At 34.4% G+C, this 22907-nt stretch overlaps 1 protein-coding gene across 3 annotated transcripts in view; it reads left to right on the top strand.

Moving 5' to 3' along the window:
- Positions 1–22907, top strand: part of NAALADL2 (N-acetylated alpha-linked acidic dipeptidase like 2) — a 1154148-nt gene that overhangs the window by 760603 nt on the left and 370638 nt on the right. The window contains exon 10 of one of the 3 annotated variants that reach the window (XM_055569016.1): positions 7474–7720. The exons of the other annotated variants lie outside the window; for them this stretch is intronic. Within the exon in view, the coding sequence (XP_055424991.1) occupies positions 7474–7689 (216 nt within the window). The 3' untranslated portion in view covers positions 7690–7720. Of the gene's footprint in view, positions 1–7473; positions 7721–22907 lie in introns of those variants that run through there. 3 annotated transcript variants of the gene reach the window in all.

Here is a 22907-nt window from a genome sequence, read left to right as displayed (position 1 = left end):
GTGGGAGAAGGCGAGGGTGAGATGATTTGAGATAATAGAATTGAATGATGAATATTACCATATGTGAAATGGATCACCAGTCCAGGTCCGAGGCATGAAACAGGATGCTCAGGTTCAGTGCACTAGGATGACCCTGAGGGATGGGATAGGGAGGGAGGTGGGAAGGGGTTCCAGATATGGAACACATGTTCACCTATGGCTGATTCATGTCATTGTATGGCAAAAAGCACTACAATATTGTAAAGTATTTAGCCTCCAATTAAAATAAATTAATTAATTTTTAAAAAGAAATAAAAATTCAAGAAATAACAAAAATTAATAAAACCAGCTTGAACATCTGGAAAATTACAGTTAACATGCTGTTGAAGCCTGGCTTGGCGAATTTTGAGCATTATTTTACTAGCGTGTGAGATGAATACAATTATGTGGTTGTTTGCGTCTTCTTTGGCATTGCCTTTCTTTAGGATTGGAATGAAAGTTGACCTTTTCCAGTCCGTGGCCACTGCTGAGATTTTACAAATTTGCTGGCATATTGAGTGCAGCACTTTCACAGCATCATCTTTCAGGATTTGAAATAACTAAACTGGAATTCCATCATCTCCACTAGCTTTGTTCGTAGTGATGCTTCCTAAGGCCCACTTGACTTCACATTCCATGATGTCTGGCTTTAGGTGAGTGATCACACCATTGTGATTATCTGGTTGGTAAAGATCTTTTTGTACAGTTCTTCTATGTATTCTTGCCACCTCTTCTTAATATCTTCTGCTTCTGTTAGGTCTATCCCATTTCTGTCCTTTAGTATGCCCGTCTTTGCATGAAATGTTCCCTGGTTTTCTCTAATTTTCTTAAAGAGATCTCTAGTCTTTCCCATTCTATTGTTTTTCTCTATTTCTTTGCATTGATTACTGAGGAAGGCTTTCTTATCTCTCCTTGCTATTCTTTGGAACTCTGCATTCAGATGCTTATATCTTTCCTTTTCTCCTTTGCTTTTCACTTCTCTTTTCACGGCTATTTGTGAGGCTTCTTCAGCCATTTTGCCTTTTTGCATTTCTTTTTCTTGGGGATGGCCTTGATCCCTGTCTCCTGGACAATGTCTCAAAACTACGTCCATCACTCATCAGGCACTCTCTCTATCAGATCTAGTCCCTTAAATCTATTTTTCACTTCCACTGTATAATCATAAGGGATTTGATTTAGGTCATACCTGAATGATCTGTGGTTTTCCCTACTTTCTTCAATTTAAGTCTGAATTTGACAATAAGGAGTTGATGATCTAAGCCACAGTCAGCTCCTGGTCTTGTTTTTGCTGACTGTATAGAGCTTCTCCATCTTTGGCTTCAAATAATATAATCAATGGATTTTGGTGTTGACCATCTGGTGACGTTCACATGTAGAGTCTTCTCTTGTGTTGTTGGAAGAGGGTGTTTGCTATGACCAGTGTGTTCTCTTGGCAAAACTCTATTAGCCTTTGCCCTGTTTCATTCTGTACTCCAAGGCCAAATTTGCCTGTTACTCCAGGTGTTTCTTGACATCCTACTTTTGCATTCCAGTCCCCTATAATGAAAAGGACATCTTTTTTTGGTGTTAGTTCTAGAAGGTCTTATAGGTCTTCCTAGAACTGTTCAACTTCAGCTTCTTCAGCATTACTTCTTGGGACATAGACCTCGATTGCCGTGATATTGAATGGATTGCCTTGGAAAAGAACAGAGATCTTTCTGTTGCTTTTGAGATTGCATCCAAGTACTGCATTTGGGACTCTTGTTGACTCTGTGCTTCCAGAGAAACTCAACGCTATTGTTATGTATATTCCTTTAAGAGGAACCAGGACTCTGTCCCAAAGTAGCACTTCTGTGTCTTGACTGCTCTTCCTTTTTTTTTTCCCCTGAATTTCCTCCTTTTACTGTTTAGCAGCTGTTTGAATCTGCACAGTTCCCAAGTAGCACAGTTCCCTAGTTCCTTGGAACTCCAGGAAGGTCAGGAAGGCTGATTGAAGCCTATTTTCTACAAATAAGAAGCAGAGATGTACTTGAACCAGAGAGGGCCCCACTGAGTCTGCTCTGTTACAGTGATGTGTGTGTGTGTGTGTGTGTGTGTGTGTGTGTGTGTGTGTGTGTTTTACATCTAAACTCATTTTCTTCTTCTTTTATTTGCAAAGCCTCAACATGACCTTCATTTCACTTGAAAGAAACCTGATGGTCCATCCAGTGCCCCCCAACCCCCATTTAACAAGGAAATTATATAGGTTTTGAAATATCAGGTCTCACAGTTAGTAACTATCATTGACTCCTAGGCTCAAAAACCATGGTATTTCTATTTACCCACCTTGGTAAGGTTAAACATGTTTGGACAAAGAATTGTCTCTCTGGCTTCACTTTTTTCTTGACAAAGGAAGCAAAATTGAACACACAAGTGAATTTGCAATTCAGTTCAATAGCATAGCATTATGTTGGAAACACAGTTATTTAATGCTAGTTCATTCATAGGAAAAAGACAAATTTGTCTCTGAAAATTTTTCCTTAAAATAATAGCTTATATAAAATGATCATTGAATATTTTTCATGTGAATAAGTTGCAGTTTCTGCTCCAAGTGGAGGAAATGGGTTGATTTTATTTAATAGAAATGGAAATTCCAAGAAGAGGAACAAAAAAAGTCTTTTAATCCTAATTTAATCATCTTTCTGAATAGAATAAGAAATCATTATGACTGAATGATAAAAAGTTCTACCTCCAATATCAGATCAGTCCTTTTTCCTGTAAAATGATAAAAGGGTTAACATTCACCATGTAGATTCTACTCAGTGGAAATTTTAAAAACATAACTTTTTTCTTCACTCATTTTTTGGCTCTTTTATTATTATTGTTGCCTTATTACTTCATTGTGAAAGGTACTGTTTGGCACCATGGATGCTGCTCATAGATAACCCTAGACTGTACTAATGAACAGATAAGGAAACTACTTGCATAATGAGGTGAGGTTAAAGACAGTAAGATTCATATCACTACTTTCAACCTTCACAGTCTTCAAAGAAACCAACTGCAAGATACTTTTTATGTGCCTGGAGTAGAAGACTTAAATAAAGTAAATTAGGTAATAATGATAATTACTCAGATGACTGGCTTCAGCAATATGTGAACCGAGAACTTCCAGATGCTCAAGCTGGATTTAGAAAAGGCAGAGGAAACAGAGATCAAAATGCAACATTCACTGGATCATTGAAAAAGCAAGAAAGTTCCAGAAAAATATCTACTTCTACTTTATTGACTATGCCAAAGCCTTTGAGTGTGTGGATCACAACAAACTGTGGAAAATTCTTAAAGAGATGGGAATATCAGACCATCTGACCTGCCTCTTGAGAAATCTGTATGCATGTCAGGGAGCAACAGTTAGAACTGGACATTGAACAAAATAGACTGGTTCAAAACTGGAAAAGGAATATATGAAAGTTGTATATTGTCACCCTGCTTATTTAACTTATATGCAGAGTACATCATGAGAAACACTGGGCTGGATGAAGCACAAGCTGGAATCAAGATTGCTGGGAGAAATATTAATAACCTCAGATATGCAGATGACACCACTCTTATGGCAGAAAGTGAAGAAGAACTTAAGAGCCTCTTGATGAAAGTGAAAGAGGAGAGTGAAAAAGTTGGCTTAAAGCTCAACATTCAGAAAACTAAGATCATGGCATCTGGTCCCATTACTTCATGGTGAATAGATGGGGAAACAATGGAAACAGAGACAGACTTTATTTTCCTGGGCTCCAAAATCACTGCAGATGGTGACTACAGCCATGAAATTAAGACACTTGCTCCTTGGAAGAAAAGCTATGACCAACCTAGACAGCCTATTAAAAAGAAGAGACATTACGTTGCCAACAAAGGTCCATCTAGTTAAGGCTATGGTTTTTCCAGTAGTCATGTATGGATGTGAGAGGTGGACTATAAAGAAAGCTGAGCACCAAAAAATTGATACTTTTGAACTGTGGTGCTGGAGAAGACTCTTGAGAGTCCCTTGGACTGCAAGAGATCAAACCAGTCAATCCTAAAGGAAGTCAGTCCTGAATATTCATTGGCAGGACTGATGATGAAGCTGAAACTCCAATTCTTTGTCCACCTGATGTGAAGAATTGACTCATTTGAAAAAAACCTGATGCGGCAAAGGGGACAACAGAGGTTGAGATGGCTGGATGGATCACCAACTTGATGGACATGAGTTTGAGCAAGCTCTGGGAGTTAGTGATGGATATGGAAGCCTGGTGTGCTGCAGTCCATGGGGTCACAAAGAGTTGGACATGACTGAGCAAGTGAGCTGGACTGAACTGAAACATTATTTTGATTTCTGATACAGAAGACTATCCTTATATGTATAAATTCAGTGTTGCCATTATGTGTGATAAAGTGTGTTCATCTTCAACCAGGATTTGTGAGTATCAAAAGAACAACAACAAAAAAAATACCTGACACCTATTAGGTCTGGACACAGTTTCTCTCTGATAAACTTGTGATTATATATGACAACAATGTCTACCTTCTAAGAAAACAGTTGAAAAAACTCAGGAAAAAAAAAATCTGCCTTGTGGTTTATTAAAGAGAAAAAAAAAATCTCTCTATGTCTATAATGATCTAGGAAGATGACTAGAGAAAAATCAAAGACATTCCACAGCCTTGTTTATATCACCTTCATGAAGTAGAAAGATCTTTAAATTGGAAACAGTAGAACAAATATTATCTCTAACATAAGGATACCTAAAAATGAATAATTCACTTGACACCTGTAATTTATCTTGCTGAATAACAGAATGTTTTTTCTATAAATTTCTTTAAATACTCTGAATCTGTTAAGTTACATTTCAGATCCTGACCCAGAATTTATCTGAATATTTGCTATCACCCAGTGAAATGGTCACAGGAGACATTTCTGCATTGAATAAGAATGTGATTTATGAAAGTTCCTTCCACTTCTAAAATTTCACATTTGTTGAAAATATCCTACTATTAGCACCCTCATACACTGAGAAGATAACTTTGCATAGGGGTGCAGTGGTAAGAGATTCACATTTGCAGCAAACGTGAGCTTTGTGCACCAAAATTACTGCCAGTAATTGAAATGAAGAGTTGATCTTTTAAACATAATTTTATTTATTTATTTATTGGCTGTGTTGAGTCTTCATTGCTACGTGGGTTCTTCTCTAGTTGTGAAGAGCTGGGGTACTCTCTAGTTGCAGTATGTGGCTTTCTCATTGAGGTGTCTTTTCTTGTTGTTGAGCACAGACTCTAGGGTGTGAGGGCTTAAGTAGTTATAGCATGAGGGCTCAGTAGCTGTGGTTCCTGGGCTCTAGGGCAGAGGCTCAGTAGTCATGATGCATGAACTTAGTTGTTCTGTGGCTTTTGGGTTCCTCCTAGATCAGGGATCGAAACTTCATCTCCTCCACTGGCAGGTAGATTTTTTTTTTTTTACCACTGAGCCACCAGGGAAGTCCCTGATGTGTTCTCTATCAAAATGATAATTTTTTTATTTTGTTTTTTCTATTAGTATTTTAGCTGTTATATTCTTTATCACATGAGAAATTTATTTTTTTCTATTTTAAAGGAGAAAAATTACCTATTCACAAAAGTCACTCAGAAATAACTTTCTCTCATCCTCTTCCATCCTCCCTTTCTCTCTTTTTCTCCTTCTCATACACACACACACACAAAATGAGATTTTTAAATTGAAAGATAATGTTTCAGTCATTCCATAGTTTTAAGTTATATTATTTTAATTTTATTACATGAACTTGCAAAAATTTGATGGGTGAACAAAAATTTCCCCTCTGATTTGGGTTTAGACAAAGGAATATTGGAGGAAATTATTGACAGTTTTATATTTTCTGGCAATGGCAGTTTAATTTTAATATAGAAAAAATAAGATGGAATCAAAGTATTGGAAAACATTTTAATTAGTTTAAATGTATAGAAGTAATCATAAAAGATAACATTAACTCATCTTGCTCTAGATAATGAGATGAAATTAAGAATAATAAAATTAAGCCTAATGATGGAGAAAATATGTTCCTATGCCCTTAGAAATAAAGCCTTAATTAGCTGGAATTTTGGAGAATGAAGTGTTCTGGTAATTTAATTTTCTGAATAATGGAAGGTAAACAGAAAATCCTTTAATATTATGCCCATTTTGTTGCAGAGTTCCTAAAATGACTAAGTATTATCTCCTGCCTTAGTAAGTATAAATTACTGAAAATAATTAAATTTTATGATTCCTGAAGGTCATTTCAGAAAATTATCTCTCCTTTCTCTAAACTCATTTTATTAGAAGCTTTTACATGGCATTTATCATAGTTTGTCTTATGATGCATGTAGTATTTCTTCTGCCAGTCTATAAATGTCTTGAGGCTAGAAACATTTTTTCTTCATTTAGCCCCATGATAGATAACACAATATCTCATATGTAATACACGCTCAAGAAATATTGAATTGGATATTTATGAATCTCAATTAAGACTTTGAGATATTGTAAATTCAGAAATTGCCTCTTGCTTATACGGACATATCAGAAATAATCACAGTTAATTACAGACTCGGATCTGATTCTGGATCTGCTTCATTAAGTCATGGCCAAACCATAAGTTCTGAGACAATTAAAAATATATATCTGTAGATAATGTTCAGGAGCCTATAAAAATATTGTCTGTTAATCTGCCATCAGATATTTCTTAAAAAGAAAACAAAAAAGCTTTTAAATTTGTCAGTTTATTTATTTTACACAAAAAATACATGATTCAAATATGAATTAAGAACTCAAACATAATGAAGAAACAATTCCACCATCCAAACTGCTATATAAAGATATTGGTTATTAAGATATGTGTCTCTTTGTATTTATATCTGTCTATTATTATTTACAAAATAATTTTTAATTCAAAATATTTATTTTTAAAATATTTTCAAGAATAATTCTATATGATCATTTTAAATGATTGTATAGAAACATATTACAACCTATAGTCAATGTTTTATTTAAACAATGTCTTATTTTTGTATATTTTGTTTTGAATTTTCATTTTTATAAATATTCTTATATGTAAATGAGTACATCATTCATTCTGCCCAGAGTAAAATTCTTATAACTGGAATGGCTAGTCAAAGTGTATGCAGCTATTTAAGGTTTTATATAAATATTGTCCTCCTAAAAAGATACAGTAGTAATTTAATCAATAAAATATGAGTATGTTTTCTAAAACAATCGATCAAATTGAGTAGTATCCTATTTAATCAATTAATGATAGGAAGTATTTCACTGTTCTATGTGTCCCTTTTGATTATTATTTATACCTTTCATTTTCATCATATCTTATTTCTATTTCATCTTCAGTAAATGTTGTTTTCCAAGTTTTCTATTAGTATGTTTGTCTTATATGCTTATATATAAAACTTGTTTTTATCTCTTGTATGTGTTATTTTTGTCTCCATTTGAAGTATGAAAGTGAAGTTGCTCGGTTGTGTCCGACTCTTTGCGACCCCGTGGACTGTAGCCTACCAGGCTCCTCCGTCCAGGCAAGAATACAGGAGTGGGTTACCATTTCCTTCTCCAGATTTGAAGTATATGACATTACAACTTTTTATGTAGTTGTGATTTTTAACTTTTGCCCTTGTAATATTCTGACTTTAGGGTTTATTTGTAAAACCGTCTGATATTTAAACATTTTTTCCAAATGCCTACTTCTAGTTGTTTTATGATTTCTTTTAAATAAAATTTGCTTTGTTGAATAACAATATTATTTCCCACATTGCTATCATACTGATTAGCTGTGGGAAAGGCACTATAAGCTCACTGCAATATGAAGATCGTTGTAGAGCAAAATTTTCTGTCTGTTGAGCCATGCCACCTGCCATGCTGTACATGGGTTACCTGAGTGACCAGGGAAGGCCTCTGTACCTAAAAATCAGTTTTCAACTGTGGGCAATTACCAACATTTAGGGCAGATATCTAAAATAATCATTTTTTAGTGAGTCCCATAATATGGAAAATGGTTAGAGATCACCTTGACTAAAAACTATGACCAGAAGCATGTATAAATTAATTTACAATTACAAAACTCAGAAATGATGTTTTCAAACCTCAGCAAAGTTATCCATTGTCTAGAATGGAGCTCCCATGCAAGGTCACATTTGGACCTTTGAATTAAGTTATGCGATAGTTATAAAAATACATCAAGTATCAGGCTTACATAACTTGTTTAATGCAGGCTGTATAATAAGGATTTTTCAAAAGAATTTCCAGCGTAAAATTTTCTTTAGAGCTATAAGATGAGAAAATGCTGGCTCTTAATGTAGAATAATATTGTTTATCTCTTACTGTTGAACTCTACATCAAAAGTTTTTCCTTCCACAACTCCTTTTAGTTCAGCATGATTGGCCTCAATTGCCGCTCATTCTTTAGTATATGGAGTAGTCAATCAGGCAGCTCTGAAATGTGCTAAAATGAAGCCCTTGAAGTTGAATTTGTGGCTTTGAGAGACAGGATACTTTTCATCTGTATTCCACTTTTTATCATTGTCCTTAAAGTGTCTTAGAAAGAAAAGAAGACATTAAGACGTATGGAGTATGAAATGCTAATCAGGTAAGATGGTAAATGCCATTCAAAGGGAGAGATGATACCTACATAATGGATGATGATTGCAAATGTCTGACAGTTGTGCCAACATACCAGTGCTTTTGGCAGAGAATATTCTGAGGGAAGCCTGTGTACTGGTTTGCTCATAATAATTCCAAGCATTCAAAGAATGATCACATAAATTTACACCTAAGCATGATTTGCAAAAGCACACATGAATATACACACATATTCATACACAGGTGTAAATTATATATGTTCATCATACTTAATATCAGTGTAGAGGTATACATATCAGTATATTGCTGAATAAAATGTTACTATATTACTTCTAAATAATGCCTTTAAAAATATTATGATAGGGCAGGAAGACCATCTATTCCCCTTGACTTCCATAATTAAACATTATGTTTTCATCTACATGACTGATAAATAGAATATGTGACACTCTTTCATTGAAACCATTAAGGTGCTATAGTTATACTTTTGTTTACATAAAAAAATAACTTCATAATATATTTTTAAAGTAAAAATAACTCATAACATATCAAAAGTATGTGTATATGTTACCACATATAACTTACACATATTGTGTATATACATATTTATATGAATGTTTATATCTGTATACACTTTTAAAATGTTAATAACTAGATGTTGTATGCACTTAAATGACTACAGTAGGGTCATTAGATTATTGGTGGCTTTCTTCCTATTTTCTACTTTCCTCTATTTTCTGAGTTTTGGTGGTAAAGGCATTAATTTTATAATCAGAAAATGTAATTAAGATATTTCCCCTTTATTAAGAAAAAATGCTGTCTTTCTATAAAATTTCATTTGTATTATTTGGATTCAGCTTACCTTAAAAACAAGACTAAAGTAGTCAGAACTCTAATAAAACAGGTATAATGCAATCAAAATGTAGTCCACCTTTAGGGACACATACTACTTGAAATATTCATTTATGGGTCATCCTGACCATTTACTACCCAAGATCATCAAGGTCAATTCCAACATTACAGCAATTCACCAGGAAGCAAGGCAACTTAACCATTCAATTTTGTCCTCCACAGCACACTTTTTTTTATATTTACAAAATTTCAATTTAATGGTATATCCATTAAAGCTGAGATCTCACAGGGCACTTAAATTGGGTCTATCGTGTATCACTTGTTCAGCTGTTCAGTTGTGTCTGACTACTTGTGATCCCGTGGACTGTAGCACACCAGTCTTTCCTGTCCATCACAGCCTCCTGAGGTTTTCTCAAGCTCATGTCCATTGAGTTGGTGATGCCATCCAATCATCTCAACCTCTGTCATCCCCTTCTCCTCCTGCCTTCAATCTTTCCCAGCATCAGGATCTTTTCCAAAGAGTCAGCTCTGCTCTTCGCATCATGTGGCCAAAGTATTGATTGGAACTTCAGCCTCAGCATCACTCCTTTCAATGAATAGTCAGAGTTGATTTCCTTTAGGATTGACTGGTCTGATCTCCTTACAGTCCAACGGACTCTCTAGAGTCTTCTCCAACACCATAGTTCAGAAGCATAATTTCTTCGGCTCTTGGCCTTATTTATGGTCCAACTCTCATATCCATACATGACTACTGGAAAAACCATGCCTTTGACCACATGGCCCTTTGTTGGCAAAGTAATGTCTCTACTTTTTAATATGCTGTCTAGGTTGGTCATAGCTTTTCATCCAAGGAGCAAGTGTCTTTTAATTTCATTGCTGCAGTCACCATCTGCAGTGATTTTGGAGCCCAAGAAAATAAAGTCTGTCACTGTTTCCATTGTTTCCCATCTATTTGCCATGAAGTGATGGGAGTGGATGCCATGATCTTGGTTTTTTGAATATTGAATTTTAAGCCAGATTTTTCACTCTCCTCGTTCACCTTAATCAACAGGCTCTTTAGTTCCTCTTTCCTTTCTGCATTAAGGGTGGTGTCATCTGCATATCTGAGATTATTGATATTTATCGCAGAAATCTTCATTCCAGCTTGAGCTTCATCCAGCATTTTGCATGATGTACTCTGCATATAAGTTAAATAAGCAGGGTGACAATATACAGTTTTTGTCATATCACTTTCCCAGTTTTGAACCAGTCTGTTCTTGACCTGTATACAGGTTTTTCAAGAGGCAGGTTACCTGGTCTGGTATTCTCATCTCTTTTCCACAGATTGTTGTGATTCACACAATCAAAGGATTTAGTGTAGTCAGTGGAAGCAGAAGTAGATGTTTTTCTGGAGCTCTCTTGCTTTTTCTATGATCCAACAGATGTTGGCAATTTGATCTCTGGTTCTGCTGCCTTTTCTAAATCCAGCTTGAATATCTGGAATTCTTGGGTCACGTACTGTTGAAGCCTGACTTGGAGAATTTTGAGCATTACTTTGCTAGCATGTAAAATCAATGCAATTGTGTGGTAGTTTGAACATTCTTTGGTATTGTCCTTCTTTGGGATTGGAATGAAAACTGATCTTTTCCAGTTCTGTGGTCACTGCTGAGTTTTCCAAATTTTCTGGCATATTGAGTGCAGTATTTTAACAGCATCATCTTTTAGAAAATAAAATAACTCAGCTGAAATTCCATCACATTCCCTAGCTTTGTTTGTAGTGATGCTTCCTAAGGCCCACTTTACCTTGCTCTCCAAGATGTCTGGCTCTAAGTGAGTGTCTTCTGTGTATTCTTGCCACCTTTTGTTAATATCTTCTGCTTCTGTTAGGTCCATACTGTTTCTGTCCTTTATTGTGCCCATCTTTGCATGAAATGTTCTCTTGGAACCTCTTATTTTTTTTGAAGAGATCTCTAATCTTTCCCATTCAATTGTTTCCCTCTACTTCTTTACATTGTTCACTGAGGAAGACTTTCTTATCTGTCCTTGCTATTCTTTGAATTCTTCATTCAGTTGGATATATCTTTCCTTTTCTCCTTTGCCTTTCGCTTCTCTTCTTTTCTCAGCTATTTGTTAAGGCCTCCTCAGAAAACCATTTTACCTTTTCTAGTTTCTTTTTCTTGGGGATGATTTTGATCACCACCTCCTGTACAATGTTATGAATCTGCATCCATAGTTCTTCAGGAACTCTGTCTATCAGATCTAATCCCTTGAATCTATTTGTCACTTCCACTGTATAATCATAAAGGATTTGATTTATGTCATACCTAAATGGCCTAGTGGTTTTCCCTACTTTCTTAAATTTGTCTGAAATTTGTAATAAGGAGTTCATGATCTGAGCCACAGTCAGCACCAGGTCTTTTTTTTTTTTTTTTTTTGCTGACTGTATAGAGCTTCTCCATCTTCTGTTGCAAAGAATACAATTAATCTGATTTTGGTGTTGACCATTTGGTGATGTCCATGTGTAGAGTCGTCTCTTGTGTTGTTCGAAGAGGGTGTTTGCTATGACCAGTGCATTTTCTTGGCAAAACTCTGTTAGTTTTTGCCCTGCTTCATTTTGTATTCCAAGGCCAAACTTGGAGTACTCCAAGCACTTCCCTTACAAAACATTATGTCTGTGTTTTTCCCCCAATGACCAGTATATGGAATAGTCACCAGTATTATAAATGCAGTTCTTTTTCAACATACTAGTACAAACTTTGCCATTATGTTGGCTTTGCATCTTTTATTGGAGGCTCCATTACAAACTCTGGTCAAAACTCTCAAATTATTTGTGATATAGAGAGATAGTGACAGATTAATATATAGGCATGCACACACAGAATGAAGATAGTATAATATATTTAGTTTTCCTCATCTTCTTAGAAACTAAAAATTTCAAATATTAATTTTTGTAATAAGTAGGATTAACATGGAATTCATGGTATAATGTCTTCCTATCTCCCTTATCTTTTATATAACATAAAATAATTTTTAAAAGTCTTATGTTTAAAGTATTAAATGCTTCCTATTGACAAACCTAAAAATACATATAAACTGACAAAAATTAAAAATTATTTATAATTTCACCATTTGTGGACTCTATCTAATGTTAATCCAAATATATATATATATATATACATATATATGCATATGAACATATATATATATAGCTTTCATAGTTTCTACATTCTATATATATTGCTTAATAACTTGATTTTTAAATTTAATATATCAAATATTTTCCATTAATTTGTATTTCATAATTGATAATTTGTACATATTTTGAAGCATTTCAACTATTTTAATTTTTTCTCTTACTGGTGGTGATAAATATCCTTATATATATATATCTTTGTGCAAAATTCAGCAATTAGACTTCCAGCAATCAGAATAGCAGAGCAACTCTGCTGCTTCATTTTAGGCATGTATTATATTTAATCTTTTAAAATAAGCCTGTAGCTTTAGAAGATCAAAGAAATTATAAATTAGTCTTGTGAGATGGGTTCCTAGCAAATTTCAACAGCTCTGTGGTCACTCATAGGCCAGAGATGAATGGAAGGTAAGTTTCTTCATTTTCAGGTATGAACATTGCCTTAGAATACAATATAGGTGCAGTATATCCCAATTCCAAGAATCTATGCTTTTTTCACTATGGGAAAAAACACAGAAAAATATAAATTGGTATTTCTGAGAGCAGAAGAACAGGGCTAAGCCCTTTCACCCACACCCACAAGGCAATCCTTGATGGTTGGGATCCCTCATTATGTACCATGGATCTATCATCTACTGGCCCTGGCTGTCAGATGCCACAGGACTTCATACATTTATCTGTGGTTTCTTCTCACTTCAGAATTTTTGAAGACTTAAAGTATAATAGATTCTTTTAGTTGGTGTGTTTTTTCCATGGAGGAAGCTTTCAATAGACTATGCATATTGTTACTGGGAATGTATAACAGACTTTTCCAAAGGGTTTATTTTGTTAAGACTTGCAATTTTTTTTTTTTTTCCTCTTGAAGTCTTCTGTCATCTACTTTAATCTGGAACAATTCCTCACTAAATCAGCTGCATAGGTTCAACCTGAGATTTCTTTGTTGCTCTTATCTTTTGGATTCTTTGTATAAGCAGTATTATATCTTTTTAAGTTGTAGTTTATTACTGTATCTTGCTGGAAGACATCTAAGAAGAGCTTTGAAAGAAAGCATGCATATGTGATAAATTTGAGCGCCCTAGGTGGCGCTAGTGGTAAAAGAACCTGCCTACCAGTGCTGGAGATGTAAGAGACATGAGTTCCATCCCTGGCTTAGGAAGATCCCCTGGAAGAGGGCGTGATAACCCACTCCAGTAATCTTGCCTGGAGAATCCCCATAGACAGAGGAGCCTGGTGGGCTACAGTCCTTGGGGTCCCAAAGAGTTGGACATGACTGAAACAACTCCGCAACAGTAGCAGCATGATAAATTTCTTGAACTCCTGAATGTTTAAACTTTAAAAAAGAAAAAAAAGTCCCTACCTGTGATTATTAGTTTGATTTAGTATACAACCTAGCTTGGAGATTACATTCAGTCAAAATTTTAAAGTCATTTCTTCATTATATTTTGGATTCCAGTGTTGCTGTTTAGAATAGGTTCATTCTGATTATTTTCCTATTAAAGTAACCTTTTTTTATTTTGTGATCTTGTAACATGTTTATTCTTAGTGTTCTTAAATTAAGTGTGCCTTCATGAGGATATTTCTCAACAGATTGGGTTAGACAACGGATATGCCCTTTTGGTTATGCCCTTCCTTTCTGGTGAATCCTTCTACTTTCTTTTTGATAGCTTTACTTCTCTATTTCCTTTGTTCTTTTTATCTGAAACCCTGCCTAGTTGACTCTGAGAGACATATGTTGTTCCTCTACTTCTCATTTTTGTTTTAAAAAATATTTCCCATCTTGGTCATTTGTTAAAAATCTGATTTCTGGGAGATAGCCTCTCATTATCTTGAAGAACTATTTTTGAATTTTTTCATGTTGATTTCCTCTGGTTGTTTCTTTTTCATAGCATATCTTTTCTCTTGTTTTTAATCAGACACAACATATTTTTGATTGTTATTATTTAGTCTTTTTGATGATTTTGTCTAGCTTTTTTGATATTTTCATCTAGTCTATATATTATCTGGGCTTTATACCAATTTTTTTTCCTTGTTAGTTAATGTCAGTCTATCATGTTGCAATTTTTTTCTCACATGTCTGGAAGTTTTTAATTATCCATTTAAACTTAAGATATAAGATTCACCCCATTTTGTACTGTGCCTGGTGTCTATGGTTGTCAAGACATTATATTGCTCTTCATTTCTCCAGGGAACAAATACTCAGCCTTCTGGCTGAAAGATGGGAGCCTGGATGTTAACAATTTCTGTATGAGAGTGGGGTCAAGAGTAGCATGAGTGGTGGCTATCATATACAGACCTTCAGAATATTCCCATTTCCCAACTCAGGCTCACTCTTAACCTGTGCCATCCTGGGTCCTTCATGTCTTTCATTTGGGTTTCTCCTTGGTGAATCAACTCTCTTTGCTTGTACCCTCTTTACACATAATTTATTGTGATTTCTTTCCCCATTAAATCATTTGCTAATCATTCACCTGCTTTCTCTCTCTTCTGTTTATGTCTCCTGTCTTTTTTCTCCTTGTCTTTGAGAGTTCTTCAAAGACTTTTTTCTTCATTTTAGTTGTTTGTCAGGAGGAAGAAGAGATATACAAATATGGTTAACCTGCCATGTTTTTGCATAAAATGGCTTTATGTTACTTTTAATCACCCAAATTTGTCATTCAGTGTACTGGTGACTCATTCTAGATAATCATCTTCCAGCAGTTATATATTTTACTTATGACTCATTGACTTCTCTCTGTAAATTATTCAACCTCATTCATGGCAGACTTTATTTAAATGTCCTGTATTATGATGGAGCAAAACCTGTTTGACACCAATATATACTCTTAGGAAGGCTCTGCCATAGTTATTATTATGAAATAATGTAAATAAATAATGGATAAATTAAAAAAATAATAAAACCAAGATGCAATGGAACTAAATACCAAAATGAATAGATGACACCAGACTAGATGACACTAAAATTTAGAGGTCTATCAGAGTCCATTGATTAAACATCTTTTAGATCAAAAGTTGGCTGAACTTCTGGCAACTTTAAGGACCTATATTATAATTCGCTAATATTTGTAATTTATCATATATTTTAATATCTGCAATTTATATCAAAAAATGTTAGAACAAGATTTATTTTATTTTTTCTATGTTTGGTATTTTCTTTCCCAATATGTTTTTATATTATCATTTACATGCAGTTATTATCTTAATTCGCTAATTAACCTAATCTCCTTGGCTTCCCTGGTGGCTCAGAGGATTAAGTGTCTCTCTGCAATGTGGGAGACCTGGGTTTGATCCCTGGATCAGGAAGATCCCCTGGAGAAGGAAATGGCAACCCACTCTGGTACTCTTGCCTGGAAAACCCCACAGATGGAGAAGTCTGGTAGGCTATAGTCCATGGGGCCACAAAGTGTCAGACATGACTGAGCCACTTCAACTGGGTGCATGCCAATTTTATCTTTGGATTTCTCGCTCCACGATGGCTTTAAGGTAATAGCACTTAGTGAATGCTCAGAATGTACCAGACATGGTTAAGCATAATCCTCCTCTCAACTCTATCAGGCAAATATTATTGCAGCCTTGTTCTACTGATGAGAAATTTAAAACTCAAAATTAAATAATTTGCCCAAGATCACACAGGCCATATACATGGGATACAAAACCAGACAGTTTTTCTTAGAGCCTGTCCCTTAACTAACACATTACACCACCTTGTACACAGCAGGAAAACAGTAAATATCTGGTAAACAGATGAACAGAAACCTTGCTAATCTTTTCAATCCTTAAGAAGTTCACACATTTACAGAATTCACTTTCTACAAAATTTCTAACAACCTGGTGCTTACTAACTGAAAAATCTTCCACATTTTTCTTCATTAATATTGATTTGCAGTCAGTCACTCAGATAAAATTCTATTTCATAAAAACTTTGGATTTCTTTTGCAAATTGTAAATATTTATGAAATTTCCTGTTGGCTCAGATATAAAGAATCCACCTGCCAGTGAAGGAGACACGGTTTTGATCCCTGGACTGGGAAAATCCCCTGGAGGAGGAAATGACAACCCTCTCTAGTATTCTTGTATGGAGGCTTCCATGTACAGAGGAGCCTGGTAGGCTACAGTTCATGAGGTCATCAAGAGTCAGACAAGATTGAGCGACTAACATACATGAAATAGTGTCAGGATGGACAATGGTCCTTAAATCACATGGTTAAAGCAGATGGCTGAAGTGGATGGTTTTCAAATGCCAAATGCCTAATCTACATTCCCAAGATCATTACTGTTTTCATTTTTCCTTAAAGTTAATTTTGTGAAAATACCTACCATATTATAAAGTTCTCAAAATTCTATTTTAATTAGAAAGTGTAATCTTATATTTTCAAATATATATACTGCATAGATAAGTGTGATTTATGACCACAAGTCAAAGAGTCAGTGCAAACCACATTTAAGCTTGAGGTTGTTAACTCCTCTGTAAGTTGGAGATAAATTGTTTCGTTAGCAAACAATACTGCAAATATTTGGAAAATACTTTGTATAGGGTCTCTCCCACAGAAAGCATTCTGTTATTTTTGGTGTGCAAATGATATTTAGAAAGATAAAATGAGAGATTTATTTTTCAAATAACTGATCTTCTGTAGTATATATTTGAAATTGTTGCTCAGACAGGAAAGTTTGTCGTAAATTGGCGATATATCTTAGTCTAAACCACTTATATTAGTTTTATGCTTACCTTTTCTAGAAAATATTTTTAATCCTTTTGAAATTCTTTACATATCAGGTACAAATCATTCAATGCTGGGAGCTTGGAAGTATAAAGAACATAAAAATCTACTCATTTTTCTTTGAAGTCTGATAAAATTATAGTGACCAACACAAGCTATAAAATGTGATAAACTGGGGAGAATAAAAGCAAACATTTGTCCATGCCATGACTCTCTTTTCTTGAATTTATTTCAGAATTCTAGATGGGAACTCTACCTTTTGGAATTCACCATTTGAGAAGGGGGAAAAAATAGAGTGAAATTCTATAATCTGGAATCAATTTCTGATTATTGCTACTCATTGACTCTAAATTTAAATTTAAATTAGACACATAAATTTAAGTAATTTTTCTGGTATTCAGTTTCTCCACCATTAAAATGAGAAACTTTGGGCTGGATAGTTTCTAAGAATATGTTCTGATTTAAATTGCTCGGAAACATAACTTTTAGTAGGACTATCCCTGTTTCCTTATTTTCGTTTTAGTCCAAATTATGTTCATAACTCTTACTTCAATTTCTACTCACTACTGGTTACAGTCTCTAAATATGCTCTTATAGTAGTATAAACCATTATTTTAAGTCCTCAGAGAATCATGTTTATATTATAGAGATCAAGAAACTTTAGTTTGTTTTTTACATAAATATTTTATCATTCATGGCAGGTTAGTCTGTGGTTGAATTAGATGTAATTAAACAACAAAAATAAAGTAAGAAAACTAACCTACTTGTTTCTTTACATCTAAATTTCATTAGGGTTTTGGTTTGAGAAAATAAAGTGAATTTCCTGGGACATAATGATGTATGTTAAAACAGTTTTTATGAATTCTAACAATGTGACAAAATTGATGGGTTGACTTTCAAGTATAAATGCAAGCTTACTTATTTATGGGCTTTTTCTTTGAGGGGTGTGTGTGTGTGTGTGTGTGTGTGTGTGTTTTAACTTTATAATATTGAGGTTTACCCAGATCCTCAGAAATAGAAATCAAAAGGAACAAGCAAAACAAAACAAAACACACAGTATAGCCTTGAAGAAACTTAAGATGCTTTGACTTCAATAAATTCTCTTTCACTTATTTTAATATTCTGTGGATCTTATGGTGAATTGACAATGATGAGCTTCCTTTATTTGCTATTAATTGGAATAGCAGAAAGTTTATACTGTAGAAATCATGTTCAAACATTTTATAAATGATATTTCTCTCCTGAAATAGATGAATGTGCATAATTTTAAAGACAGTTTTTAATAACTAGTTTAGCATACCACTAGTTGCAAAAATTTTAGTTCTTAAACTGGGATTCTGAACATCAGATTTTCATTATCCCACTGAAAATAGGATTTAGAATTTCCAAATAACATAGTACTTAAGAAATACAATATCTTATCTCCTTTACTTTTCTCAGTAATTTCTCTTTTACTTGATTCTACTTTAGACTGGAAATTTACCTTTTCACTAAATAAGTTCTTATCTCAGTTGTACTAAGCAGTCTATTTTATTATATTAAAACATGACATGATTTTTCATTTAAACTGTCTTAGCCTATAACATTTATGTGTGATTTTGTTGTATATAGCAGGTTTTCATTTGAGGTACTCTTTAAAACATTATTTTGTAATATATAATATTTAATAATGGAGTATATCTTGATCGATTATATGGAAGGAAATGATTTAACTGCAATTGTTCAGTTCAGTTCAGTCACTCAGTTGAACCGCAACAGACCAGACCTCCCTGTCCATTACCAACTCCCGGAGTATACCCAAACCCATGTCCATTGAGTCGGTGATGCTATCCAACCATCTCATCCTCTGCCGTCCCCTTCTCCTCCTGCCCTCAATCTTTCCCAGCATCAGGGTCTTTTCAAATGAATCAGCTCCTCGCATCAGGTGGCCAAAGTATTGGAGTTTCAGCTTCAACATCAGTCTTTCCAATGAACAACAAGGACTGATATCCTTTAGGATGGACAGATTGGACCTCCTTGCAGTTCAGGGACTCTCAAGAGTCTTCTCCAACACCCTAGTTCAAAAGCATCAATTCTTCGGTGCTCAGCTTTCTTCACAGTCCAACTCTCACATCCATACATGACCACTGGAAAAACCATAGCCTTGACTAGACGGACCTTTGTTGGCAAAGTAATGTCTCTGCTTTTGAATATGCTATCTAGGTTGGTCATAACTTTCCTTCCAAGGAGTAAGCGTCTTTTAATTTCATGGCTGCAGTCACCATCTGCAGTGATTTTGGAACCCAGAAAAATAAAGTCAGCCATTGTTTCCACTGTTTCCACATCTATTTGCCATGAAGTGATGGGACTGGATGCCATGATCTTAGTTTTCTGAATGTTGAGCTTTAAGCCAACTTTTTCACTCTCCTCTTTCACTTTCCTCAAGAGGCTCTTTAGTTCTTCTTCATTTTCTGCCATAAGGGTGGTGTCATCTGCATATCTGAGGTTATTGATATTTCTCTCAGCAATCTTGATTCCAGCTTGTGCTTCTTCCAGCCCAGTTTTCTCATGATATACTGTGCATAAAAGTTAAATAAATAGTGTGACAATATATAGCCTTTACATACTCCTTTTCCTATTTGGAACCAGTCTGTTGTTTCATGTCCAGTTTTTTTTTTTTTTTTTTTTTTTTATGTCCAGTTCTAACAGTTGCTTCCTGACCTGTATAAAGGTTACAAATTATAATTGTAATTATAATTAAATTGCAACTTATAATTTAAATACAAGTGTTTTCTTAATATCCTTAGAATTATTGGCGGTGATTTTCTAAGAAATAGCAAAAAGTTGGAGAATATCTTCCTAAAACATACTGAATTACCTTCTAATGAATTTATCTTGATTAGTTGTTCATTAGTTTTTCAAATACATTTCTTTCCACTGAATGTAGATGCATTAAAATCTATCTAAATATATATTTGAATTTATGTAATGGTGATTATGAAGTTTTCCTCAATTATATAAGAACACATATTAAGAATTATAAAAATAATTTTTACTCTTTTTATAGTGAAGATACTAAATTTATGATGGCTTATATGATAAATGAAAATATTTCTGTACAACATATAAGAAACATTTCCCTTCCTTTAGGAATAAAGAAATATATATATATATGTAAGTTTTTGCAATTTTTTTTCTATGCCATGATTATTACATAAAGGAAATGTTAGCACCAATTCCTAACCAAACACTTTATAAAGTAGTGGAGGACTGTTTAACATGACTTTCCTGATTATAGTTTTATAATATTTTCCTTCATAGGAAATTGCCAAATCCATTGTATAAGCTCCTCCTTATGGCTTTGGAGTAGGATGCAGTATATATGCATGACTTTTTCATCTGAGAATAACCTGAATCTGATTGCTATTATATTTCATGTCTGGTAAACTGAAAAGAGCTTTTAACTTACAATTAGAGGATCAGGTTTGACTCTCAGCTCCATCATATTGATTGTGTCACCTTTGACAAACCACTTAGTCTCGTGAAAATCTATTTCCTCATCTATAAAGTTGTTTTATAATATCTGTATTATATATTTATTGTGAGAATTATTAGACAACATATGCGGTAAACCTGCCAAAGATGGTTGGAACATGGTAGGCCCTCAAAAGTTTTTATTTCCTTTCCTTTTCCCCGTTGAATCTGAAAATTATTAATGAAAACTACTATTTGTGGAATTTATTTAATATTCTGTTTAGAGAAGACTTAGCAATTTCCCTTATGAAAGCTTGAGTTTTATTTCTTAAGTGATTTTCCCAGTCACTGACATAGACTTCGGAGAAGGCAATGGCACCCCAATCCAGTACTCTTGCCTAGAAAATCCCATAGATGGAGGAGCCTGGTAGGCTGCAGTCCATGTGGTCACTAAGAGTCGGACACGACTAAGCGACTTCACTTTCACTTTTCACTTTCACGCACTGGCAACTCAACTCCAGTGTTCTTGCCTGGAGAATCCCAGGGACGGGGGAGCCTGGTGGGCTGCCGTCTATTGGGTCGCACAGAGTCGGACACGACTGAAGCAACTTAGCAGCAGCAGCAGACATAGACTTGATTTGTATTGAAATTCAGTGAAATAGCCAACACTGTACTATCCTTTACCTGTTTTATCTGTTTACATCAAGACATTTTTAGTCCCTCTGTTATAAATTTCACACATACCCCTGATATTTCTCTTTTTCTCTATCTAAATATATGATATAGCAAAAGAGTTCCTACATTAAACAAAAAAATTGAGGAGATTAAAATGTTTTGAAACTAAATGGTGATGATATTTACAAAACACTGTAAATGTATTAAATGCTACAGAATTGTACATTTTAAGTTAGTTTGAAAAGTGAGTTTTATGTGAATTTTACCACAATAAAATGAAAATCAACTAATCAAAAGGGGCTTACTGCCTCAACAATGTGCTGGGCACATGGTAAGATGCTCAAAAAATAAGATTACTGTATAATTTACTGTCCAAACTAGTTTGTGTCTTCTAAGACAAATGTTAAACTGTAAGAGGCACAAGGATCCAAAATATAAAATAAGATTCTCTGAGGGAAAATGAAATATATTTACATCTTACCTGAAATTTATAATTTTTCATCTGCTCTAATAGCAAATGAAGCATCTATTTTTTAAATTGCTCCTTTCTTCAAGAAGTAATATGTTTGCATGATTCAAAATCAAACAGTGTAAAAGATTTTGATGAAAAATTTTGCTCCTATTTCTTCCCCTCATACTTTTTATACAGATAAACCCTTTATCAGTATTTTTTGTGTATTTTCAGAAAATTTTAATCAACTACAAATAATTATACACACACAGAAACATATACAAACTTTCAAGCAAACTCCTCTACATCTTATCTTGTCTTGGGCAACTTCATTGATGCAAAATGAATTCTTCATTCTTTTTTCAGTTGTAAAATATTCTCATGTGTGGTTATTATGTGTTTATTTAATTTGCCTTTTGTGAGTGGACTCGTAAGTGATATTGATCTTTTGCTATTACAAACAATGCTATAAGAAAGGTTTCTGTAGCTTCATCTTCTTATTCAAGGGCAGTATATCAATAGGACAGATTCCGAGGAGTAGGATTTCTGAAACAACTTAATTTTGATACAAGTGGCCAAATCCTTCCAGAGAAGCAGGGCCAATTTGTACACTAAGAATAATGTATGATTGCAAACTGAGGAAGTCTTGATAGGGTGGCAAATGACAAGCCATGAGAATCTTAATCTTCTGTCCAAGAAAGCTTTGTAAATGACGGAAAAAAAAGATTATTGAAATTAACATTTGTGGGCCTCCTCGGAGCTCATTGGTAAAGAATTCACCTGCAATGCAGGAGCCAGGGTTCGATCCCTGTGTCGGGAAAATCTCCTGGAGGAGGGCATAGCAACTCACTCCAGTATTCTTGCCTGGAGAGTCCCATGAACAGAGGAGCCTGGCAGGCTACAGTCCATTGCATCACAAAGAGTTGGACGTGACTGAAGCAACTGGGTACACATGCATATGGAAAAATCTTGGGGGTTATTT

The sequence above is a fragment of the Bubalus kerabau genome, chromosome 2 (assembly GCF_029407905.1).
Source record: "Bubalus kerabau isolate K-KA32 ecotype Philippines breed swamp buffalo chromosome 2, PCC_UOA_SB_1v2, whole genome shotgun sequence".
Lineage (NCBI taxonomy): Eukaryota > Metazoa > Chordata > Mammalia > Artiodactyla > Bovidae > Bubalus > Bubalus kerabau.
This window is presented reverse-complemented; position numbering and strand designations above follow the sequence as displayed.